This window comes from Microtus oregoni, unplaced genomic scaffold (assembly GCF_018167655.1).
Source record: "Microtus oregoni isolate MIOR12 unplaced genomic scaffold, Mior012 000001F_ref0000356, whole genome shotgun sequence".
Taxonomy (NCBI): Eukaryota; Metazoa; Chordata; class Mammalia; order Rodentia; family Cricetidae; genus Microtus; species Microtus oregoni.
In genome coordinates this window covers 2,136,112-2,160,393 of record NW_024543060.1, presented here as the reverse complement: position 1 = coordinate 2,160,393, position 24,282 = coordinate 2,136,112, and the positions used below count along the sequence as shown (strand labels likewise).

The 24,282-nt window shown below is 44.5% G+C and overlaps 1 protein-coding gene across 1 annotated transcript in view; it reads left to right on the top strand.

The window, feature by feature from the left end:
- The window catches only part of LOC121458314 (guanylate cyclase soluble subunit beta-2-like), a 55,384-nt gene extending 34,186 nt beyond the window's left edge, over positions 1 to 21,198 (top strand). Inside the window, exons 9-15 of the mRNA XM_041667515.1 lie at positions 632 to 848; positions 8,499 to 8,819; positions 11,637 to 11,785; positions 14,610 to 14,756; positions 15,409 to 15,563; positions 16,932 to 17,083; positions 21,048 to 21,198. Of these exons, the coding sequence (XP_041523449.1) occupies positions 632 to 848; positions 8,499 to 8,819; positions 11,637 to 11,785; positions 14,610 to 14,756; positions 15,409 to 15,563; positions 16,932 to 17,083; positions 21,048 to 21,193 (1,287 nt within the window). The 3' untranslated portion in view covers positions 21,194 to 21,198. The remainder of the gene's footprint in view (positions 1 to 631; positions 849 to 8,498; positions 8,820 to 11,636; positions 11,786 to 14,609; positions 14,757 to 15,408; positions 15,564 to 16,931; positions 17,084 to 21,047) is intronic.
- The last annotated feature ends 3,084 nt before the right edge of the window (positions 21,199 to 24,282 follow it).

Genomic DNA, 24,282 nt, shown 5'->3' with positions numbered 1-24,282 from the left:
ACCCATAGGTGGAAAACAGAATTATAAGCCAATGAATGCTCACATTTTTCCAATGCTACAACATCATGATTCATGCCATTGCTTTCAATCCAGTCTGCTCTAAATACTCCCCTCCCTTTCAGCTTTTGGGTATAGGAGAACGGGAACAGAATGATACATGAAGGTGATTTCTGTAGCTTACCTGAGTTCCTATGGTTAGTAAAGGCTCCCAGACACTGCGCTGGTATTGGGCAGGTGATGTCATGGTCCCCAGTTCGTGCTCCTCCTGTGCATTCTCTGGAGAAAGCAAAGAAACCTTGCCCTAGTCCCAGGATGGACCGGGGACAGGGGTTGTGTGAGGGACAGGGAGAGATAATACAGGATGGAACTACTGACCTTGTTGAGAGCCTTAATGCCTCTTGGCAGTCAGAAAAGGCTTCTAAGCAGCCCCATGCTATGTCATTCCTCTTCCAACATCAGCTGCAGGTTTGACCATTTAAAAAAAATGATAGTTTTATTATGTTTATTCCGTCACTGATCCTTCTTCTCCCCAGTGAGTTGCAAAGCAAAGCCCAAACGTCGTATCTTAGGGAAAGCCAGTGGTGGAAGTTGCTCTCTGATCCCCAGACTGACATGTGTCCTCTGTGGATAGCTAAGGGTCAAGCAAGCCGGAGTGAATATTCAGAAGTATGTCCCTGGACTCCTGACCCAGAAATTTGGGATAGATGAGTATTTCTCCATCATACACCCTCAAGTCACCTTCAGCATCTCCAGCATCTGCAAGTTCATTAACAGCCAATTTGTCTTGAAGACAAGAAGAGAAATGATGCCCAAAGCATGGAAGAGCCAGCCGGCACTCAAACTCCGGGGTAAGAGCCCATGCCTTTGCCTTCTGCCTGTTAGATCAGCAGGGAAGGCAGCTTTTCAACTTCTCCCAAGCCAGCAAAGGAACTACATTGAGAGCAAAGTTGGATTTTTTGCTGTTGTTGTTGCTAGGTTGTTTGTTTTTTATTTTCTGATATGTCTACTTGGCCTGATCAGTAAATAACACCTTTTAATTTTAAATCATTTCTGGTTTAGACATAAAAGGGTTATATAATAAGTATATATATGCACATAAACATACTACATGGAAATGTATATATTGTCTATTCCAACACTATATGATATGACTTTACTGTACACTAAAGTACACAGTTGTGATTATAAACTCTATAGTTATAAAATTCTGCTATCTGTCACATGAGAGATAATTTATTAATTTAATGTCTAGTCTTTCTAAAGCAACAAACTCATCTGACCTATTGGTAGGGGATACACTTTGGTTTCATCTGACCTATTGGTAGGGGATACACTTTGGTTTCATCTGACCTATTGGTAGGGAATACACTTTGGTTTCATCTGACCTATTGGTAGGGGATACACTTTGGTTTCATCTGACCTATTGGTAGGGAATACACTTTGGTTTCATCTGACCTATTGGTAGGGAATACACTTTGGTTTCATCTGACCTATTGGTAGGGAATACACTTTGGTTTCATCTGACCTATTGGTAGGGAATACACTTTGGTTTCATCTGACCTATTGGTAGGGAATACACTTTGGTTTCATCTGACCTATTGGTAGGGGTACACTTTGGTTTCATCTGACCTATTGGGAGGGAATACACTTTGGTTTCATCTGACCTATTGGTAGGGGATACACTTTGGTTTCATCTGACCTATTGGTAGGGAATACACTTTGGTTTCATCTGACCTATTGGGAGGGATACACTTTGGTTTCATCTGACCTGTTGGTAGGGAATACACTTTGGTTTCATCTGACCTATTGGTAGGGAATACACTTTGGTTTCATCTGACCTGTTGGTAGGGATACACTTTGGTTTCATCTGACCTGTTGGTAGGGAATACACTTTGGTTTCATCTGACCTGTTGGTAGGGAATACACTTTGGTTTCATCTGACCTATTGGTAGGGATACACTTTGGTTTCATCTGACCTATTGGTAGGGATACACTTTGGTTTCATCTGACCTGTTGGTAGGGGATACACTTTGGTTTCATCTGACCTATTGGTAGGGAATACACTTTGGTTTCATCTGACCTATTGGGAGGGATACACTTTGGTTTCATCTGACCTGTTGGTAGGGGATACACTTTGGTTTCATCTGACCTATTGGTAGGGAATACACTTTGGTTTCATCTGACCTATTGGGAGGGATACACTTTGGTTTCATCTGACCTATTGGGAGGGATACACTTTGGTTTCATCTGACCTATTGGTAGGGGATACACTTTGGTTTCATCTGACCTATTGGGAGGGAATACACTTTGGTTTCATCTGACCTATTGGGAGGGAATACACTTTGGTTTCATCTGACCTGTTGGTAGGGGATACACTTTGGTTCTGCTTCAATTGTACCAGAAGTTTTCCACATTTTAATCCATACCACAGGAGATTAATATAAAGAATACTCACAGTTTGTACACACATCACCCTATCCATATCCAGAACATTTTAAACATCTACAGAACTCAAATCCTATGCTTATTAAATAGCTGCCGGTTCCTCCTTCCTCCCCATGGCCACCAGCTTTACCTTCATGTCTGTGACATGGCTTTTCTAGGTACTGGGTAAGGGAAGTGGAGTCTTATAGGACTTGTTCCTCTGTGACTGGCTCATTTCCTTCTCTTTTTGGCTTGACAGTATTCTGTTGCTTTATTGTGTCTACTTACTCATTCACGAAAGACTTGACTTACTTCTTTGGCTAGTGTGACTCTCTGTGCCCATAGACTATCTGTCTATCTCCTTGAGTCCTGGATTTTAATTCTTTTGAGCCTGTTTACAGAAGTGGACTTGCTAGATCATGTAGTAAATTGCTTTTTTATTGAAAGTGTTTTTTTTTTTTTGGGTTTTTCGAGACAGGGTTTCTCTGTGGCTTTGGAGCCTGTCCTGGAACTAGCTCTGTAAACCAGGCTGGTATTGAACTCACAGAGATCCACCTGCCTCTGCCTCCCGAGTGCTGGGATTAAAGGCATGCACCACCATCGCCCGGCTTGAAAATGTTTTTTATACAATGTATTTTGACCATCTTTTTTCTCCCCTCCACCTCCTACCTACCCACCCAATTTCATGTTCTCTCTCTCTTTAAAATATAGAAATAAAGAGGAAAAACCAAGAAACACACACACAAACAGAAAGCAAAATAAGCAAGCAAAAATAAAAAAGTCACAAAATGCCCAAACAAAGTAAAATGAGACAAAAAAAAAAAAAAACTACAAAAATACCATCGAGTTTGCTTTGTGTTGGCCAATTACTCCTGAAGATAGATCCTATGCTGAAGTGTAGTTAATATAACCAGTAAGACTTCATTGGAGAAAACTAATTTTTCCTTTGTTAGCACGTATCAGTTATGGATAACTTCTTGGTTAGAGGTGGGGGATCATGTTTGCATCCCCCTCTCAGCACTGGGTCCCCATCTAGCTTGCACCTGTGCAGGTTCTGTGCATTCCACAGTCTCTGTGAGTTCATATGGGCATTGGTCCTGTGGCATCTGGAAGACACTGTTTCCTTGGTGCCATCTATCCCCTCTGACTCTGTGAATTTATATGGGCATCGGTCCTGTGACATCTGGAAGAAACTGTTTCCTTGGTGTTGTCTATCCTTTCTGGCTCTTAGGATATTTCTTCCTCATCTTCTTTATTTCCCCTGAGTACTTAAGGGAGAGACTTAATTAAGACATTCAATTTAGAACTGAGTGATCTAAAGTCTCTTACTCTTTGCACATTGTCTATTTCTGCATTAGTTTCCCACTTGCTACAAGAAGAAACTTCTCTTGATGTGGGTTGAGTGAGGCACTGATCTATGGGTATAGTTGTGTATCATTAGAAGTCATTTTTGTCACGTTTCTTTAGTAAAATAATAGTATGCCCATGACCTATCTGTTCTAAGGTTCTTGGCCATTTGAGCAGTGTCAGAAGTGGGTTCCTTCTCAAGGACTGGGCCTTAAATCTAATCACAAAGTAGTTGGTTACACCTATAACATTTGTGCCACTATTACACAGAAACATATATATTGGAGGTAGGTCACAGGTGAAGTTTGCAAAGCTTGTAGCTGGAAGATATTGATGATTGCCTTAGTCCTGTATCATGCAGAGTACCCTCTAGAACCATGAATCCTAGTCACTAGGGGTGAAGCTTCTAGTTAGGCATCAACTGGACTTCTCCATGTTCGGTGACACATGTGCTTTCTTTAGCAGTAGGGCCTCACCATCAGATTGTGGAGAGTTACCAACAGCCTTGGCAATACATCTCAACAAGATTCAACCCTGGCATTGGAGGTTTTTATTGAGTGTCATAAAAGTCTATTTGGCATATTGTCTCACCTAATATTTAGTCTACTCTACTTAGATTCCTTTTATATTGTATATATTTAGGAAGCTTCTATAGTTGGAGATTTTCACATGGTTTTTCAAATGTCCTTTAGTGTTACTTATCCCTCCCCATATTCCTTCCTTTTCTGTTCTCTCTAATCCCCCTCCCTATTTAATCCTTCTGTTCTAGTTTCCCCTTCTCTAGCTCCATCCATTCATCTGACAATTTCATGATCTATGAATAATAGTATATTGTGTAAATGTGTGACATTTTTCAGTATCCATTCATCAGTTGATAGACACCAAGGCTGTTTTCAATTTCTGGGTCTTGAGAATAGAACAGCAGTGAACATAAACAAATACCTCTGTAGTAGACTGTAGAGTCCCTTAGTTAGATGCCCAAGAGTGGTACGGCTGGATCTTGAGGTAGATCAATTCCCAGTTTTCTGAGGGGCTGACATACTGATTTCCACAGCCACTGTACCAGTCTTCACTCCCACTAGCGATGGGTAAGTGTTCTGCTTTGGCCACATCTTAGCCAGTATATGCTGCCATTTGGTTATTGATCTTGACCATTCTGACTGGGGTAAGCTGAAAATGGAAGTAGTGTTAGTTTGTGTATTTCTGATGGCTAAGAATGCTGAACACTTCTTTAAGTGTTTCCCAGTTATTTGTGTTTCATCTTTTGAGAACTCTCTGTTTAGTTCTGTACCTCATTTTTAAATTGGGTTATTTGTTTTCTTGATGTCCAGTTTTATGTTTTAGATTAAAACTCTCTATCTGATGTATAATTAGTAATAATGACCTTTTCCCATTGCATAGGTCACTGCTTTACCCAAATTATACAATCCTTTAATGTACAAAAGTTTTTCAGCTCCATGGGGTCCCATTTATTAATGGTTGGTCTTAGTGCCTGTGCTAATGATGTACTACTATTCGGAAATAGTAGTGCCAATGAGTTTAAATCTATCCCCCACTTTCATATTTATCAGAGTAGGAGTATCTGGTTTTATGTTGTGGTCCTTGATCCATTTGGAGTTGAACTTGTTCAAGGTGATAGAATGGAGCTACTTTCATTCTTCTGTATATACCATCCAGTTTGGCCATTTGTTAAAGAAGCTGCATTTTTCCAATGTTTACTTATTTGCTTATTTTGCTTCTTTGTTAAAAAAAAAACTAGGTGCCCTTAAGTATATGGTGCCCTTCAATTTGATTCAATTGACTGACATGTCTACTTTTATTCAATACCAAGCTATTTTTATTACTATAGATTTATAGTACAACCTGAAATCTGGGATGGTGATACCGCCAGCATTTATTCTATTGTTCCGGGTTGTTTTAACTATTTTGGGTGGGTTTTTGTTGTTGTTGTTGTTTGGTTGGTTGGTTGGTTGGTTAGTTGGTTAATTGGTTAGTTTGTTGTTGGTGGTGGTGGTGGTGTTTCCATAAGAAGTTGAAAACTGTTTTTTTACAATTTCTGTGAAGAATTGTTTTGTAATTTTGATGTGGATTGCATTGAAAATGTAGATGAGTATGGTATGATAACCATCATAGCAATATTAGTCCTGCCAATCCACTAGCATGGGAGATCTTTCCAGCTACTGGTGTCCTCTTCAATTTCTTTTTTCAGTGTCTTGAAGTTTTCATGATACAAGTCTTTCATTTGCCTGGTTAGAGTTATGCCAATACCATCACTCCTAGAATTTCTTCATGTATTTGGCAAAATGTTCATTCAAGTCTTTTGTCAATATTTTACTGTGTGTAAGAGAGGTGGTTCTTTATGCATTATAGTTATTAACTCCTTATTGGACAGATGATTTACAAATATGTTCTCTCATCCTATGGGTTGGACGAGTTTATTGTTTGTGTTTCTTGAGGTACAGAAGCTTTAAATTTTAGTGTAGTCTAATTCATCTGCATTACTCTTTCTGGCTGTGTTTTTACTGTCACAGCCACAAAACCATTGGCACAAGCAAAGCCATTTTCCTCTGTTGTCTTCGAAGAAGTTCATACTTTTCCTCTTATGCTTAGGGCTTCGTCCCGTGAGTACATTTTTGTACCTGCTGTCAGGGGCACCTTGAGCTGCCCGTTAGACTGATGATCAATCTGTATTTATGTTAAATGTGTACAAACTGAGCTGAGGAAAAAACCCCAGGAAAAGGTGTTCTGAAGATTTGAGTGAATGGTAAAGTGCGGTGATAGGAGACAAAGGCAGCCAGATGGATACCTGGCCTCTGTCACGCAGTTGGGAACACTTTAAAAGGTCTCTTGTGGATACTATTTGAGGTTTGAGACTAGAAGTGTGTCAAAGAATGGATAATGGTTTAGAGAAATGGAGTCTGGCGGGCAGGTGACGGCCATTGCTGGGGTGCAGGTGAGAGGGTTAGGTATGAGATTAACTTAGGGAGGAGTCCAGGGATGACTCTCAGGACACAACCACAACATAATAAGGCAGGACATGGTAGGTGTTATGAGAGACTAGTTAGGACAATTATTACCAAACTGGTAAGGAAGGTGTGGGGAACTGAGAAATGGCAAGGACTAAAATCCTTGAGGACAGGAATTTTGTCAGTTCATGCCACCATGTGCCAGGTCAATGGTTGGTACTTAATATTTAAGTGACAAAAGACTCCATGATATAGAGCATTTGTAGGGATGCTGGGAAGCGAGATGCAGACATCTGCAAACAAGCATCTAATGGGGAGAGAGGAAACAAACCAACATAGCTGCCACGCCATCACAGAGGGCAACTGGAGATGAGTATCTAGAACTTCAAGAAACAGCATGTTTTTGTCTAAGCAATACCATATGCATGGGTGTATCCTTTAACAAAACAGGCACAGGTAAACACAAAGAGGTCTCAAGTTTGTTCATAGAAGTATTGTTTATAGAAAGATACACTAGATACAATGTAATCATTGCTGGCTTGTAATTTAAATAAAACACCATGACCAATATAGTCAGCAAAAGTTGTGCTGTATATCTGTACCAAATACCACAGGGAAATATGTGTTATGTGAAAATTCAGATTGCAAATAGATATCAGATGGTGCCTCTTTGGGTAATTCAGAATATTAAGAGCCAATATGTATCTGCAATATGATTATTATAGATGACATTCACTATCTCTTATGTTTTTTTTCTTTTCTGTAATGAATGGTTACTGCTTTTGATATACATTAATAATCATATATATTCTTAAAGAAATGCACAATTTGAGTCTGGAAAGCAAGGTTTCTTAGGAGACTCAGATTTATTGTCATTTTGGTATAGGATAAAGCTGGATAATGTTAAAAGAGAAAACCCAGACAGGTGTGGTGGCTCATACATATAATATCAGCACTTGGGAGGGTTAGACAGGGGGATTGCCATGAGTACAAGATTAGCCCAGGTTACAAGTGATATCCTGACATCAAAAATACATGAATGAATGAATGAATGAATGAGATGGAGGGATGATCCAATGGTTAAGAGCACTTGATCTTGTAGAGGGCCCGAGTTCAGTTCCCAGGACCCACATCAGAGGTCCACAATTGGCTGTAGCTCTGGTTCCAGGGCATCCGACACATCTACACTCAAGTTGGGAACATAAACACATACCTACATACAAATAAAATTTTTTAAAGAAATAAACACACACACATGCAAACACACACACACACACACACACACACACAGAGAGAGAGAGAGAGAGAGAGAGAGAGAGAGAGAGAGAGAGAAGCTGAACTCAAAATCTTAGGCAATGCAACATTTAAGAAAGTGAGAGAAAGCGGGGGAGGCTAGACACAGATAGACACAGACTAAAGAAAAACTTCAAATAAGTAGGAAAAGTCCAGAGAGAAATCAGTGGTAAAAAGCTTCAGGAGAAAGAAGGTTGGTTAGGTCAACACCTTAAGACAGTAGAAGAGCAGAGAAGAGTGAAGACATAGCAGCTGGTGTTGGCACCTCACGCTCAGAACAACAGTCACAGAACTGTGCAGAGAGCGACAGATGAGAGTGGAGACGGAAGTCCAGACGATTCTCATGACACATGGCTAAGAAGGAGGGAGCAGACTGCAGAGGCTAAAGGGCACGTGGCACGGGTGATGCTGGCCTCCTGTTCCCTGTCGGACAATCTCTACTGGTACATTCCTCTCTGTGATGGGCAGGTCAGATGATCTGGATGGACTCTCTGCGCTGCATGATCTTCGTGTGTTCTCCAAAGCTCCGCAGTCTGCAAGAGCTGGAGGAGAGCAAGATGCATCTCTCTGACATCGCTCCCCACGACACCACCAGGGATCTCATCCTCCTCAACCAGCAGAGGCTGGCAGAGATGGAGTTGTCCCGCCAGCTGGAGAAGAAGAAGGAGGAGTTGCGAGTCCTCTCCAAGCACCTGGCCATTGAAAAGAAGAAGACAGAGACCTTGCTGTATGCCATGCTGCCTGAACACGTGGCCAACCAGCTCAAGGAGGGCAAGAAGGTGGCTGCAGGTAAGGTACCCTAGGGAGGATCATGCTCATGCTAAGGGGTGTGGACTCTGAACCTAGGCAGATCTGGGCTTGACTTGTGGCTTTATCATTTAGAAACGGCATCATCTTGGGCTTAGTGGTTAACCCACATCTTTATTTCTCTTCTCTATACTAAAGATACTAAAAGATAACACAAGAGTGGAGTGTGGATTGTTTCCAGAGCAGGGCATGGACAAGGAGACTCTGGGGGTGTAATAATGATTCTGGGTTCTTATAGAAAATGTTTGTTATTGTATAGACAGTAAAGACTCACTGGTGTGGGGGGGTATATAGACATGTGTGTGTGGTAGTGTATATGCCTTTTCACACATGGAGTTCAGAGATGCCTACCTCTTTCTACTCCTTTCTGTCTTATTCCTTTGAGACAAGGCCTCTCGCTGACACTAGAGCAAGCCTCAGAAATCCTCCATTATCTACCCCTCGCCACATTCAGACTTTCGGACAGGCTTTTCATGTGGGTGTTGGGGATTTGAACTCAGGCCTTCCTGCTCACACAGTAAGTCACCTTACCCTCTTAGCCATCTCCCTACTCCCAAGTTCCTTTTCCTTATAGTAGAGGTGGCATGGCTCGTTTAACATATGCCAGGTTTGACTGTGATGTAGTGAGGAAGGGAGGGAAGACTGGGAGCTCATCACACATGAGCAAGGCCTGGGCTGAGGCTGGGTGAGGGGGGACCAGCAAGATTTTATCCCGAGGGTAAGAGGTGAGGGCTCTGAGGTTGTCATAACATCAAAACATGTTATAATTTATTGCAAGTTGGAATAAGGAGTTGGGAATAAGGCTCAGGAGATAAGGCCACTTGTTCTACAAACACGAAGATCTGAGTTCAAATCCCCATTACCTCCACAAAAAGCAACACGTGAGCACACAGAAGCTTGATACAGTGAGAGAAGCGGAGTTCAAATTGTGAGCATCCACATGAAAAGCGGGGTATGGCTGCATGTACCTAAAACCCCAGCATTGGGGTTGGAGGAGGCAGAGACAGGTAGATGCAAGAGCTTGCTGGCCAGCCAGCCTAGCTAAAAAGGCGAGCTTCTGGCTCAGTAAGCGACCTTGTTTCAAGACAGAGTTAGTCAGGGAGCAGAGAGGAAGGTATACATTCCTTCTTCTGTGGGCTCAGGTATATGAACTCTCATGTCTATGCAGCACACACACACACACACACACACTCACACACACACACACACACACACACACACACACACACACACACACACGCACACATGCCAGAAAGAACATCAGGCCTGAGGCAATGGCAGTCAGGTCGGTTTAGAAATGTCGAGAGTGAGATTGCTGCAGGACTTCACCTAACGAGAGCAGCAAGTGTTAGAATTATAGACAGACCTGGAGGGAAAGTTCTAGCATAGAACATAGGTCTAGAATCTATTAGGCTCTGTGGATGACGTAAGATCATCTGGTTAGTTTCTGTCAAGCTGATACAAGCTAGAGTCATCTGGGAGGAGAGAACCTCAGTTGAGGAATTGCCTCCATCAGATTGGCTCGTGGCATGTCTGTGGGGTGTTTTCTTGATTGCTGATTGATGGAGGGTGAATTGCCTCCATCAGATTGGCTCGTGGCATGGCTGTGGGGTGTTTTCTTTCTTGGATGATAGAGGGTGGCCTAGCTCCCTGTGGGTGGTGTCACCTCTGAGCATGGGTCCTAAGTTGTATCACAAAGGTTGCTCAACATGAGCCTGGAAGCAAGTGGGCAAGCAGTTCCTCCATGGTCTCTGCTTCAGTTCCTGCTTCCATGCCTGCCTCAGCTTTCCTCGTGATCGCTTGCTAACTGGGACTTGTATGAGGAAGCAACCCTTTCTTCCCACGCTGGTTTTAGTCACTATTTCATGACGGCAAACTAGGACTCAAAAAAATGGCTACAATGAACAAGAAAAAAAGTTAAAAAAATAAAAAGGGAGAAGGCTGAGAAGAACAGAAGCGTGATCAGTAGAGTCACGTGAAGGGAGACCAGTGCCACACGGATAAACCATGCTGAAGCTCCCCCACTCCCCACTGTGTTCCGGGGTTCGGCAGTCGACTTAGTACACACTAGCTAGCACGCAGCAGATAGCAGTAAGTCTCTACCCTAGTTCTCACTGAGATGAAAAGTGTACATCATGCAAGGAGACAGCAGATGTGCAGGCTCCAAGGCAGGAGGCGCTCCCTGGGCTGAGATAACCCATGTAAACCAGGAGGCGTGGGGACATAAGGTCAGAGGCGGCACAGACGGAGAATGCTCCCATTTGTAGATATACCAAGGATAAATAAGTGACTCTTAATTAGCAAGATCATTGTCTGCCATGTGGATATTAGTGTAAATGGAAGCCAGGGTAGAAGAGAGAGAGAGAGAAATAGGAGAATGTGGCAGCTATGCCACTGTGCCAAGACAGACTCCTCCAGACCCAATACTGGCATCTCTGTAGTTCAGGCTCCGCTTTTGGATCAAAGGGGCCATTTCTCTCAATCCACAGCACTTTCACGTCTCAGGGGAGCATTTGCTGACTCAAATTCCTGCCTCCAGCACTAGCTGGGGAACTCCCTAAGACCCAGGGCTCCTTCTGCTTATTTCATGCAATATGACTCTTGTGGAACAAAGGCTGTCTCACAGTAGGGACCCAATGTATGTGCTCATATCTGTTGACTAGATGGGGAAGAGGAGATGACGTCAGCTGCTTTCCCTGAGGGGCCAGGCAGGCTTGGTCTTCAAAAGACATTGGATTAAAAATTCGTAGAATTATTATTCTGGATCTTTGGCTACCGCTGACCTCATTTCTGTTGCAGGAGAATTTGAAACGTGCACAATCCTTTTCAGTGATGTGGTAACATTTACCAACATCTGTGCGGCCTGTGAACCTATCCAAATAGTGAACATGCTGAACATAATGTACTCCAAGTTTGACAGGCTAACCAGTGTTCACGAGGTCTACAAAGTAAGTGTGTGTGTGTGTGTGTGTGTGTGTGTGTGTGTGTGTGTGTGTGCGCGTGCTTGCTTGCTTCTGAAATCAGGCCAGGAGGGAAGCACTTGAGCCTGTCTTCCCTTCCTGCATCTATACCAGTCTGAGGAGGAGAGGCATTCAGGGATTGAGAAGTGCATAGGAATCCTGTTAGAATGCCCATGCTCAGGCAGTGCTTTGGTACCCAGGGGCAGCAATCATCACTGTCCCAGGCATCGGTCTCCTGCTCAGCAGAGTTTCAGCCACATAATTCATCATCTGATATAGAACATCATGTGACTACCTAAGAACTTCATCTTCTCTGTGTGGCATGAATTTTAATTGATCTTAATAAATAAAACCTGGAGTCAGATATTGGGGTGAAAGCTGACAGATCAGAGAAGCAGTGCAGCCAGCCACTAGAGAGATATTTTACCTCTACCAATGCTCAGACACAAGGGATGATCCTGTCCTCAGACTGTCTTCTCAGACTTCATCCTCAGAGTGCACCTAGCTCCTGTCTCCTCCCACCTTATATTCCCCTCTCTGCCCTTCCTGTCTCTATATCCCTAGTGTTGGCATTAAATTTAAATCTTTGGAAAAAGAAACTGAAGAAGACCCAGAAAATGGAAAGATCTCCCATGCTCTTGGGTAGGTTAGAATTAACATAGTAAAAATAAAAATATTACCAAAAGCAATCTACAGATTCAATGCAATGCCCAGCAAAATCCCAGAAAAGTTCTTCACAAACCTCAAAAAAATTTACTCAGTTTCATTTAAAAAAGCAAAAAACCCAAGACAGCCAAAACAGTTCTGTACAATAAAGGAACTTCTGGAGGCATCATACTCCCTGACTTCAAACTCTACTGCAGAGCTACAGTACTGGAAACAGCCTGGTATTGGCATAAGAACAGACAGGAGGACCAATGGAACTGAATTGAAGACCTGGATATCAATCCACACACCAACAAACACTTGATTTTCTAACAAAGAAGAAAAAAATATAAAATGGAAAAAACCATATTCAACAAATGGTGCTGTCATAACTGGATATCAACATGCAGAAGAATGAACATAGACCCATATCTATCACTATGCACAAAACTCAAGTCCAAATGGATCAAAAATCTCAACATAAAACCAACCACACTGAACCTCACAGAAGAGAAAGTAGGAAGTACACTTGAATGCACTGTCACAGGAGACCACTTCCTAAATATAACCCCAGCAGCACAGACACTGAGAGAAACAATTAATAAATGGGACCTCCTGAAACTAAAAAGCTTCTGTAAGGCAAAGGACATAGTCAACAAGACAAAATGACAGCCTACAGAATGGGAAAAAATCTTCACTAACCCCACATTAGACAGAGGTCTGATCTCCAAAATATACAAAGAACTCAAGAAATTGGTCATCAAAAGAACAAATAATACCATAAAAATTATGGAATGGACCTAAACAGAGAATTCTCAACAGATGGATCTAAAATGGCTGAAAGATACTTAAGAAAATGCTCAACATCCTTAGCCATCAGAGAAATGCAAATCAAAACAACTTGGAGATTCTCTTATACCTGTAAGAATGGCCAAGATCAAAAACACTGATGACAGCTTATGCTGGAGAGGATATTGGGTAAAGGGAACACTTCTGCATTGCTGGTGGGAGTGCAAGCTGGTACAACTGCTTTGGAAATCAGCATAGCGATTTCTCAGAAAATTAGGAAACAATCTATCTCAAGACCCAGCAATACCACTTTTGGGTATATATCCAAATGATGCTCAATCATACCACAAGGACATGTGCCCAATTATGGTCATAGCAGTATTATTTATAATAATTAGAACTTGGAAACAACCTAAATGCCCCTCCACCAAAGCATGCATAAAGAAGATGTGGTATATTGATGTGATGGAATACTACACAGCAGAGAAAAATAATGACATCTTGAAATTTGTGGGCAAATAGATGGATCTAGAAAACACCAAATTGAGTGTGGTAACCCAGACCCAGAAAGACAATTATAATATGTACTCACTCATAAGTGGCTTTTAGACATAAAGCAAAGAAAAACCAGCCTACAGTTCAAAACCCCAGAGAACCTAGACAACAAGGAGGACCCTAAAAGAGACATACATGGATCTAATGTACATGGGAAGTAGAAAAAGACAAGATCTTCTGAGTAAATTGGGAGCATGGGGATCATGGGAGAAGGTAGAAGGTGAGGGGGGAGGAAAAATGGGGAGCAGAGAAAATATATATATCTTAAACAAATTCAAACAAACAATTCTAAACAAAGCTGTGTGATGCCAAATGCTGGGATCACCTTTGTGTGAGCTGTTTCTCTTTTAGACAGAGTCAATCTCCTGTAACCCAGGGTGGCCTTGAACTCACAGAGATCCCTCTGCCTCTGTCTCTAAAGTCCTAGGATTAAAGGTGTGTGTCACCACTCTCTGGCCTCTAGTGGCTTAGATCTGCCCTCTGATCTTCAGGCAAGCTTTATTTGTTAAAACACAAACAAAACCACACTACATCTCTGGGACTCATTTTCACTAAAACCAGAAAGGAGGTTGGGGATATAGCTTGCCTAGCCATGTGAGATCCTGGGTTCCATCCCTGGTACCAAAAGTAAAACAAAATAAAATCAGAAAGATCTCTTGGCCACCTTGTGTTCCTTCTCCTTTCTACTCCTCATTTCCCCAGCAAAGAATCAATAGCTTGTTGTCAATGAGAGGCACATACAGGTGTTTGGATGGGACATGAAGGAAACTCCCTGAACACTTTGAACGCTTTATTTTATTTTATTCTATGTTTGCCCTGGCAGGTGGAAACAATCGGTGATGCTTACATGGTGGTAGGCGGAGTACCAGTGCCTGTTGAGTGTCATGCCCAGAGAGTCGCTAATTTTGCTTTGGGGATGAGAATTTCTGCAGAAGAAGTGATGAATCCTGTCACTGGAGAGCCCATCCAGGTAGGGAGCAAAGGAGCACTTCACTTGAGACAAAATATAACACACGAAAGTAAAGCTCTGGTCTGCTTGGGTGGACTTGGGGTATGCGACACCGTTGACATTGCATCCTCTATCAAAGTCCTTTCTTCTCTTGCTTATGCTCCTAAGCAGGAAAGCTTGGAAGAAGGCTCAGCTCCCCCAGGCTCCAGGGCAGGCTGTTTGTTCTGAGATTTTCCTGGGACTCATGGATACTCTTCTTTGCAATAGGACGGTGCTGAGGGCTCCTTGTTTGTAATTCCTGCTTTTTTGGCTCAAACATCACTTCAGGTGACTTGGCTTTGCTGAGCAGATATTTCTACTTGGGCAAATGCATGCCTAGCATGTCCCTGATAGCTCAGAGCTCAGCGGAGGTGTGTACCATTACGGATATGAATGGAGAACTGGAGAATCAACCTTGGAAAACTCGGGGCAGTTTTGGTTTGGCAAAAAATTAAATATGTATTTACTTTATAACACAAGGTATCACCTTGTGATTGCAACACAATGTGCATTTGTCAAACCTCGTGGAGCTAACCACTTCGGTAGGTGTGTTTTCATCTTCACTAAACCGTGCCTTCAGAGTAAAGACAAGAAGATTCAAAGTTCTCTTCTCAGTGATGTTCTCTCTGCGCAGATCAGAGTGGGAATCCACACGGGACCAGTCTTAGCAGGTGTTGTGGGAGACAAGATGCCTCGGTACTGTTTGTTTGGTGACACTGTCAACACAGCCTCTAGGATGGAAAGTCACGGGCTTCCCAACAAAGTGCATCTGAGCCCCACGGCCTACAGGTTGGCCATCGGTTTACCCCTGGCTTCACTGTTCTTCCAGCTTCCCCAAACCATCTGACTGCCCCCCCCCCCCCCCCAGTATGGAAAGGACAGGAAAGAGGTTGATGTTTCTTCTCCCGTGTTTTACTGGCTTACAGACAGGAAGTGGGGAGGGGCCTCTGCCATAACTTGTTTTTTTTCTATAACCCCCAGGCCAAATCCATACTGTTGCCTGGTTTTGGAAATAGTTTTATTGGACAAGAAAGTGGGACTTTGGGAAAATCACCCACTGCTGAGCTGGATGATGGGGTGACTGGTTTGTGGTACCCAAGCAGAGCTAGAATTCAGCGGTGAGGTCTCTCTGATATAAGATATTTGCTTTTCTTTCCACATCGTCCATGACTGATGTCTCTGTGAGTGGCAGAGTCAGGCAGTCGTGACAGAGACTGTGCCTCACAATGCCTGAAACAGTCACTCTCTGGTCTTTCCCAGAAAAATCTTGTCGGCTTGGTTTAGTAGGGGAAGAAAGAGAATTCATGGTTGTGATTGAAATAGAACACACATGAAAGTGTGCACCAAATGGCACTATTTCTCGAGTGGTTAGGAAAAGCCACACTTAGATTAGGTTCCTTCATACCTGTAGGTCAGCTCGTTCGCTGTTAAGCTGCTCCATGAAGAAAAACCAATGCCACTCTTATTTAAACGAAACACCTTTAAAAAAGAATTCCGGCAAATTTTTTGTTGTTGGTTTTAATTTCCCTGTTTCCTAAAGAAAGAGAAGGAGAGAAAGAAGGCTTGGAGTTGGATGGGTGGGAATGGTTTTGTAGGAGATGAAGGAGGGGAAACCTCGATCAGAATATATTGTAGAAAAAAAATATTTTCAATAAAAGTAGAGTAAGGGGGGAAATCTGATATTGAGGCTTAGAAGCAAAAGAAAGGAAAAAACAGCTAACAGCTTGCTTCAGCTCCGAGAAGGCCAGGAAGAGCTGGGTGATGTGCAGACTCCACTCTGACCATTCTACTCCCCCACCAGTAGAACTGGAGCATGGGCTGCGGGAGGTTGGGAAGGGTCTGTATCTAGAAAGGTTTTATGGAGATGCTCGAGCTGAAACTTGAACAAGGATTTAGAGAAAACTAGGGTGCTGGGGAGTAAAGATCAAACAGTGAGGGAGAAACAAGGTGTGTGGGTCCCCTGTAGCCACTCCCAGCCTTTGGTACCCTAATCAGAACACTGGCACTTCCTGCCTCCCTCCTTCCCCATGGAGTCCCTCACCCTGATGTCCTAACAGGCTCTTAAGGATGTCACCTCAGATCCTCCCTCTTCTGCTGTGGGTCTAATACTGGTCTGTGATCTTTGCTATTTGGCACATTTTGTTTTTCTCTATATAGAGCCCTGGAAAACAAAGGGTTTGAAATTGTCAAGAGAGGAGAGATTGAAGTGAAAGGGAAAGGCAAAATGACCACGTACTTTCTGGTCCAGAATCTGAATGCCACCGAGGATGAGATCATGGGGCGACCTACAGTTGTCACCAATCAGAAAGGTAAGCACATCCACAAGACTTGTCCTTGGTGCCGGGTGTTCCTCACTGAGCTCTGCAGAGGTGTCAAATGTGGCAGCATCCCACCCTCCAAGATGCTGCTACCATCCATGAAGTAGCATCCCAACCTCCACAATGCTGCTACCATCCACGTGGTAGCATTCCACCCTCCATGATGCTGATACCATCCACGTGGTAGCATCCCACCCTCCACAATGCCGCTACCATCCATGTGACAGCATCCCACCCTCCACAATGCTGATACCGTGCACGTGGCAGCATCCCACCCTCCATGATGCTGCTACCATCTAAGCAGTGGACACCTGCAATGATCAGCTCAGCAATCTTTCCCTGGATGCTCACATCCTTAGGCAAATTCTCACCTGCATCAGTTTCCATGGCACTTGTGTATCCAAGCAATGAGCTTTCTCACAGATGCTCCTCTGCTAGGAAATTACTCTGAGTGCTTCCCCTGCCTCTTCACCCTAGCAGAGGCTCCTGAGTAGGCTTTCCACACACACTAGAACCTTCCAATTGGAAAGAGGGATAAAAATCATAACTCACTTGAAGGATAACAAGACAGTGGGACTTTGGGGAAAATAACCTGGTGCTGAATTGGACCAAAAAGCCACTGTTTTGCTTGTGGTACCCAAAATAGAAACTAGAATCCAACAGTGAGGTTCCTGGTGCTGCAAAGCAGACTTGATCCATCTCCTACAGCTGCTGCCCTGATTAAGAGGAAAATGCTGGTCTGAGAGGAAATTCTATAGCAGGGGCAATTCCTGTTACCTTTGAAGAAAGCAAGACAAGGAAATGGGTTCAGTCTGACACTTGCTGATCTTCAGCTGCTCTAGAGCACCCCAAACGAAAAGTTCTCAACCCAGGAACTTCTTGTTCACATAGCTGATATGCAAGGTGACTCTTGGGGACACACAGAATATAGCCCCTCTCTTTAAAAGTGTTGTGGTTCCAACAATGAGATGGCCGTTCGCAGAACTTTAAGATCGACTTTCATGGCCTTTTGTTCTAGTTTCGGGTCAGCTGAACATCCCTGGGAGCTGAGGTTGGTTTAGGCTGTTATCCAGGTGGAGACACTGAGATGGAAGGGTCTAATAAAAAACTATAGGAAACCCTGACTTAAGTCACCAGGACCAATGCTCATAGGTGTTCAGGTCTCCATTTCTAGACTCTGGCACCTTTACTACAAACAACCTCCCTCCCTTCTTCCATCCGTCCCTCCCTCCCTTCCATCATGCCATTCTCATAGTTCAGAGGTTATTTTTGCCATTCCTCTTTATTGTTGGTGTTTGAAGTAAGTGTTGTGATGGGAGTTGGGGCGTCGTAGTGAGAGGCACAAGGGCAGGGCAGAAACCTTCCAGGTCTGACTGAAACTCTGCACTGGTCTGTGCCACTCACATGCAGAGACACCCCCCCCCCCCCAACCCAGTGCTTTCCAGAGAGAAACTGGGATTTGTTGACTTAGATATGTAAGCAACTGCTCTTCCAACCCTCTCTGCTGGCAGGTTCTTCTGGCATATTTCTTCCTCTGGGCAGAGGCCAGCCTCCTCCCTGAGCCCCTTGAGCTAGGGAGCACCATGCAGATAAAGAGCACAGTGCTGTGCAGGGTCCTCAAATGGGATCCATCTCTTCGCTTTTCACACACTGCCCTCACCATGGCCACTTCCTTCCTAGCAGTCTTGGGTTGCCTGCCATAAGCCTCATAGGCTCTAGGTCAAGGCATTTTTGTCTCTTGGGTTGCCCCTGGTCCATGAAGGACAGTGGCAAGGCCTCCAGCAGCAATGAAAAAGCTTGGAGTTCCCAGGAAGCATCTGGGAAGGTCCTGCTTCCTAAGGGGCATGGTAACCTCAGGGGACCTGGGCATTTTCCCATGGTGGCCATTGCCATCTCCGTACAGTCAGATGGAGTTTCTCAAAGCCAATGATGGAGGATGGGACAGAGGAACACTGCTGTACAACTAAGACTCTTCCCAAACCCATGTCTTTCTTTCCTCACATGTACCCACGGACACACATGCTGATTTGGAAGATGGTGGTAAGGAGGGTGCTGTGTGTGTGTGTGTGTGTGTGTGTGAGAGAGAGAGAGAGAGAGAGAGAAAGAGAGAGAGAGAGAGAGAGAGAGAGAGAGAGAGAGAACGCAGGTACGGAGGCCTGAGGTTGGCCTCAGATGTCTTTGCCTCTATATATTGAGGCAGGGTCTCTCACCAAATGTGAAGCCAGGTGTTTCAGAGTCCAGATTTTGCTGCGAGATCCTCTGTCTCCACCTCTCATGCCTTTGTGCTGGGATTATGGGGAAACTGTCAAACCCACCAACCGTTACAGCTTCTATGGGGCTTCTGGGGATTCGAGTTCTAATCCTCACACTTAAGCAACCTTCCCCCACTGAGCCATCTTCTAAACCCCGAGTGTTTTCAGTAGCAAACCGACAAAACAAACAAACAAACAAACAAACAAACACCATTGAGTTTGTGTCCTGCATCTCTGTACTGTGGTACTAGCATAAAAGTGAACCAAAGCCCTTTCAAACACACTCTCTCACCATTCAACTTGCACGGTCCATTTCTGAAAAATTTAATCACTTTTAAAATTATAATTATCAGATTTCCAAGAAACCTAGTAGTTCAATAAACTCCATAATTAAAAGTGAAAGAAATAAGGGGTATTAAGAATGATAAAATTAGCAAAACAAAACAAAAGAAAATCAGTCAGCCCTAAGACTTGAATAGGTAACAATTGGTGGCTGAGCATTGCCTTCATGCAGGCCGAGTACTGGGGGAGAGGAGAATGCTAGACTATCAGATGAACTTTAACTAGGGGAACCTATACTCAGCCACGCCACTTGGGCCACGTTCTATAAGAATATGCCATATGCAAAAAAGTTGTGTGCATTTGACAGTTATATGGACCTTGATTTCTTGTCACTTTACACTCTCCGTTTTAAATTCTAGACATAACTTGCCTACTTGAGCTGCCCCAAGGCAGGCTCTGCCTGTTCGGGTCTTCTTTAATTCTGGATCTGAGGGCACATGACTGGAGATAGGTCTGGAAGTCCCAGACTTTTGACTCACCTCATATTCACTGAAGACTTTATCAAACAAGGCTTGTCACAGTCTGGCCCTGTTGGAACCTGCCTAATCCTCTTCAGATCTTAAACAAAACTGACCACGAGGCAGATTTGCGAAGCCCTACCCCAGGCCACAGAAGCCTACTCACAAATTTGGGGAGGGAGAGCAGATTTGTCTGATTGCTTTCTAGGATGTTAGAAGGATGTGAGCCTCTGTACAACACAGGAGACTTTTTAAACTTAAGTGCGTCCAGAACAATGATTATCATAGAAAAGAAAATGGAGATGACTTAGTGGGAGTAGAGAGAGCCTGAGAGACGCCTCCTCTAGCCAGAGTTCTCTAACCCCACTCCCCGTCCTCTCCTGGCTCACATCCCAGAGGCTGCTGTGTCCCCAGCCTGCCCTCTGGCCTCCCACAGGTAGACAAATTGGCTGTTGGAGTTTTCTCTCCATGTGGGACATTGTGTTAATCACTTGATATAGGTCCTCACTTTAATTATTAGTTTCTCCCATTTTACAGATGAACACAAGACCCAGAGAGTAAATACCATGGTAGTCACAGGCAAGCAGGGCCACACACCCCAGTGCACAGCCCCAGGACTGAACACCCCATCCCCTGTGGCCTTGCTGTTCAGAGCACATAGACAGTCACACGCCAGCAAGGGCACGTGAGTGGTGCAGAGGTAAAGACTTATGATGACATTTTCAGCACAGCATAGCAGAGCAAAATTATGGAGAGGAGTGGGGGTGTAGCTATTGCAGCTGGGAAGACCTTATTGTACTGAGTGGGGCCACATTGTGTTTCCAGGAGCCTGGCTCCAATAGTTTCCCCCTGCAGGGAAACCAGCTGGAAGCGTTGTCCACTGACACTTCTGTCTTGCTTCAGTGTCTGACGAAGTCACACCTGCTGGGAGCCCTGTGGCAGGGCCAGACTCCACGGATGCAGCCAATGGCCAGCCACCGCCAGATCAGACCAAGACAAGTTTCCCTGCTAGTGGTCCCGAGCCGTCTGTCTTCTGTGTTGTTTTGTGATCAGGAAAAAAAGCGAACCTATGTGGCTCATTTCTTTTCATCAATGGCAGCGAAGACAATTAACTTAGAATAATTTGGAAGTCCAAAATGTTTCCGACTGCATCTCTTTCTGCGAGGTTTGGAAAATGCTTTGTAGAAATGGGTCACAGCCAGCCACAAACGGGCTGGAGGTGTATCTGTTCTAGATATTGACTTGGCCTGTGTCTGTTTCTGGTTGCTTGCTCTCAGCTCCATGGCTTCCCAATCTCTGCCTCTGAATTGGTGTCCTAGGGTCCATCTTCAAAGGACACCCTGATCTTGGGTTCCAGCATGCCATTTAACTGGAAGCGGGAGGGGAAAGGAAGAGAAGCTGGAGAAGAGAGGCCCAGACCCTGCAGTTTCTAAACTGTTACCCACTAAGACAGCTGGGCTGGGGAAGGCACTGGGCCAGTGAAACGAAGTCATTTTACTTTCCGGATGCTCCACACGTCACCCTGGAGCCGCCATTTATCCTATTAAACACTGCTAGAGACGATCTTCCCAGTGTTGGGTGTGTTATTACCTTTCTATTCTTTGTTAAAACACCATGACCAAGGCGACTTATAGAAGGGAGGGTTTATTTGGGGTTTCCAGTACCAGAGATGTACTAGTCCATCACTGGCACATGGGGAAGGAGGGCCATTCTCATTCAATCCACCACACTTGGGAAGCTTGGCCAGGCTGATGAAAGACTCACAGGGCTTCTCACACCTCCAGTGCACCTTCATTTGGTCTGGAATCTTCTGCGGGTTGAGGCCCCAGAATCCAGGAGTGGTATGAACTCTTACTGAACCAATTAGCTCATGGAAGGTCTATGTCCCTGCACACACCTGTACGTACATGCTGTGTTCTCATGCAAGCATCTGGTAGTCTGCCTCATGGCCACCAGCAGACCCGGGCTGTCACTCCGATGAGAGACTTGCTGATGAGCCATGAATGATTTGCTTGCTGGACAGCATGACTCTAGGTCGAACCCTTCCCAGAGCAGAAGGTTCCAGGGAACTTTCTGCTACAGCTACAGCTTGGCAGGATCATTTTACCCCATAACCTTGCCTTGTTCAGACCCCTCTTAGCTTCTACCACTTCAGGGCACCTCTCCCAGGCATGGACTATCCAGATGGCGGCAGATGGCTGGTCCTCAGACCGAAGACTGACAGACTCATTGGCCTCTAGCCACAGAGGGAGGTGACAGTTTCCTAAATACAAGGTTGAAAACACTCTCCACTGCAGGGGCATGGAACTCAAACCCAGATTTCTAAGAGCCACAACACCCCTGCTCCCACTGTCCTGCATACCACGACAGTCCTGGATGGTAGAGGCGAAGTTCTCGGGCATTGAGGAGGAGAGGGCAGTCTGCTGGGGCCCCTGTCTGTTGCTTTCTCCTCCAAGGGCTCTCTTTGTGCCCAGTCGATGCCAATTCCTGAAACTCCAGTCAGGCTTGGTGTCTTATCTGTCTCCTGAGCTAAGACTTATTCATTCTTCCCAGGCTTCCCTGTCCCTTCTTAGTCTTTTTCTTTCACTTCCAACTTTTCCTTCAGCTCAAGTTGTGTGAGAAAGGAAAGGAGCCACTCGCTGGTTGCCTGGCTGAGGGGTGAGATCATTGTCGTCTATCCTTTCCGCAGAGAGCCCGAGAAAGCAAGCGGAGGAACTTGTCCTCCGCAGAGGACCATCTGGCTGCGACAGACTCGTGCTAATCCGTGGCTTTCGTTTTCTTTATTCCGTTTGGTTTGTTCCCCGGGAGCCACTCATCTGCAGCTGTACAGTCAGGCCTGGCCCCTAGGAAGGCAAGCGTTCATTTGGGGAACACGTGCTTCTTCTTCCCACTCACGTCTCTCTCGGAGGTGTCAGGAAGCCATTCTTATCCCTGGTGGGTTTCGGTGGCCTCAATGTCAGGGCTGCACTTTCAAATGGAAATCAGGCAATTATTCGTCACACAGAGAACCCTGACAGATGCAGAGGTTTGACACAACTGGCCCTGTCTGCAGGACCAAAGCACCTGGTGCTCCCCGAGGGACCATTAAACACATAGAATATGTTCTGAGGGCACAGGAAAATTCAAGAATATTTAACTGCGCGATGAGCATTCATAGATGCATGGCTGTTTAACCTCCAGACGTGATCATGATACGTCAACCAACCGCCTGAGTCAGTCTTTAAAGGTGCCATTGAAACGGGGGGAGGGGGGGAAGGCTGCTCTGCACGGTGCAGCCCAAAAAGTTTGGAGGATTTGGAATCACTGTTTCCCATCAGGGGGCTCCACTTGATGTGAGGTGGGGGGGGGGGGCGCGGGAATGAGACCAGCTCCAGGTCTGCCTCCTGTGGGGTCTAATAATGGCACCCTCTAGAGATCTTGGTGGAGCAGTATTATTGTGGCCCAGTCAAGTGCCCTCCCTCCCAAGACCCCCCCAAGTCCTGCGAGCCTAACACAGATCTTTTTATTAGCCACACTGCACAGACAGGAGACCGAGGTGTAAACCTAAGAACTGGCCTTCAGACCTAGCCCTACCCAACTCTGGTCTTAGCTCTCCGTCACCGGATGGAGCCTTGTCTGTGTTGGAAGCAAGGTTTGTACTCCCTGGCCCAGCAGCTCGATTCAGATGTGTGCTGTCATGAACCAGACAGGAGAGACCTACATAAAAGTTACAATTTGATTTTTCACGAGAAATGCCCATCTTGAGCAGCTGGTACCCCAAACCAGTCTTAAAGTAGCACTATCAACATCATGACGTCCTATCAACCAGGTAGAGCCATTGTTGTGGGGCCCCATCTTCTTCCTGGAAACTTCAAAGATGCAGGAAAACCTACTGTTCATTGTAGAAAACTTAAATATTATTCATATAGACAAATATTTAATGAAAGATACAATATAGACAAAATAGGTATGGAGAAAAGTAAAACTTTTCCTAAATTTTTTCTTCTTTCTATCCCATACCAGGTAGCTCCTGACATGAGACAGAAACTCTGAATTTTTCTCTTAACAACATGCTTGGATTTAGAGAATAACAGCCATTGTCTAAACTCCAAAGCCAGCTTTGATTTTTAAGTGAGAGTATAATTCTACTGGTCCGTAG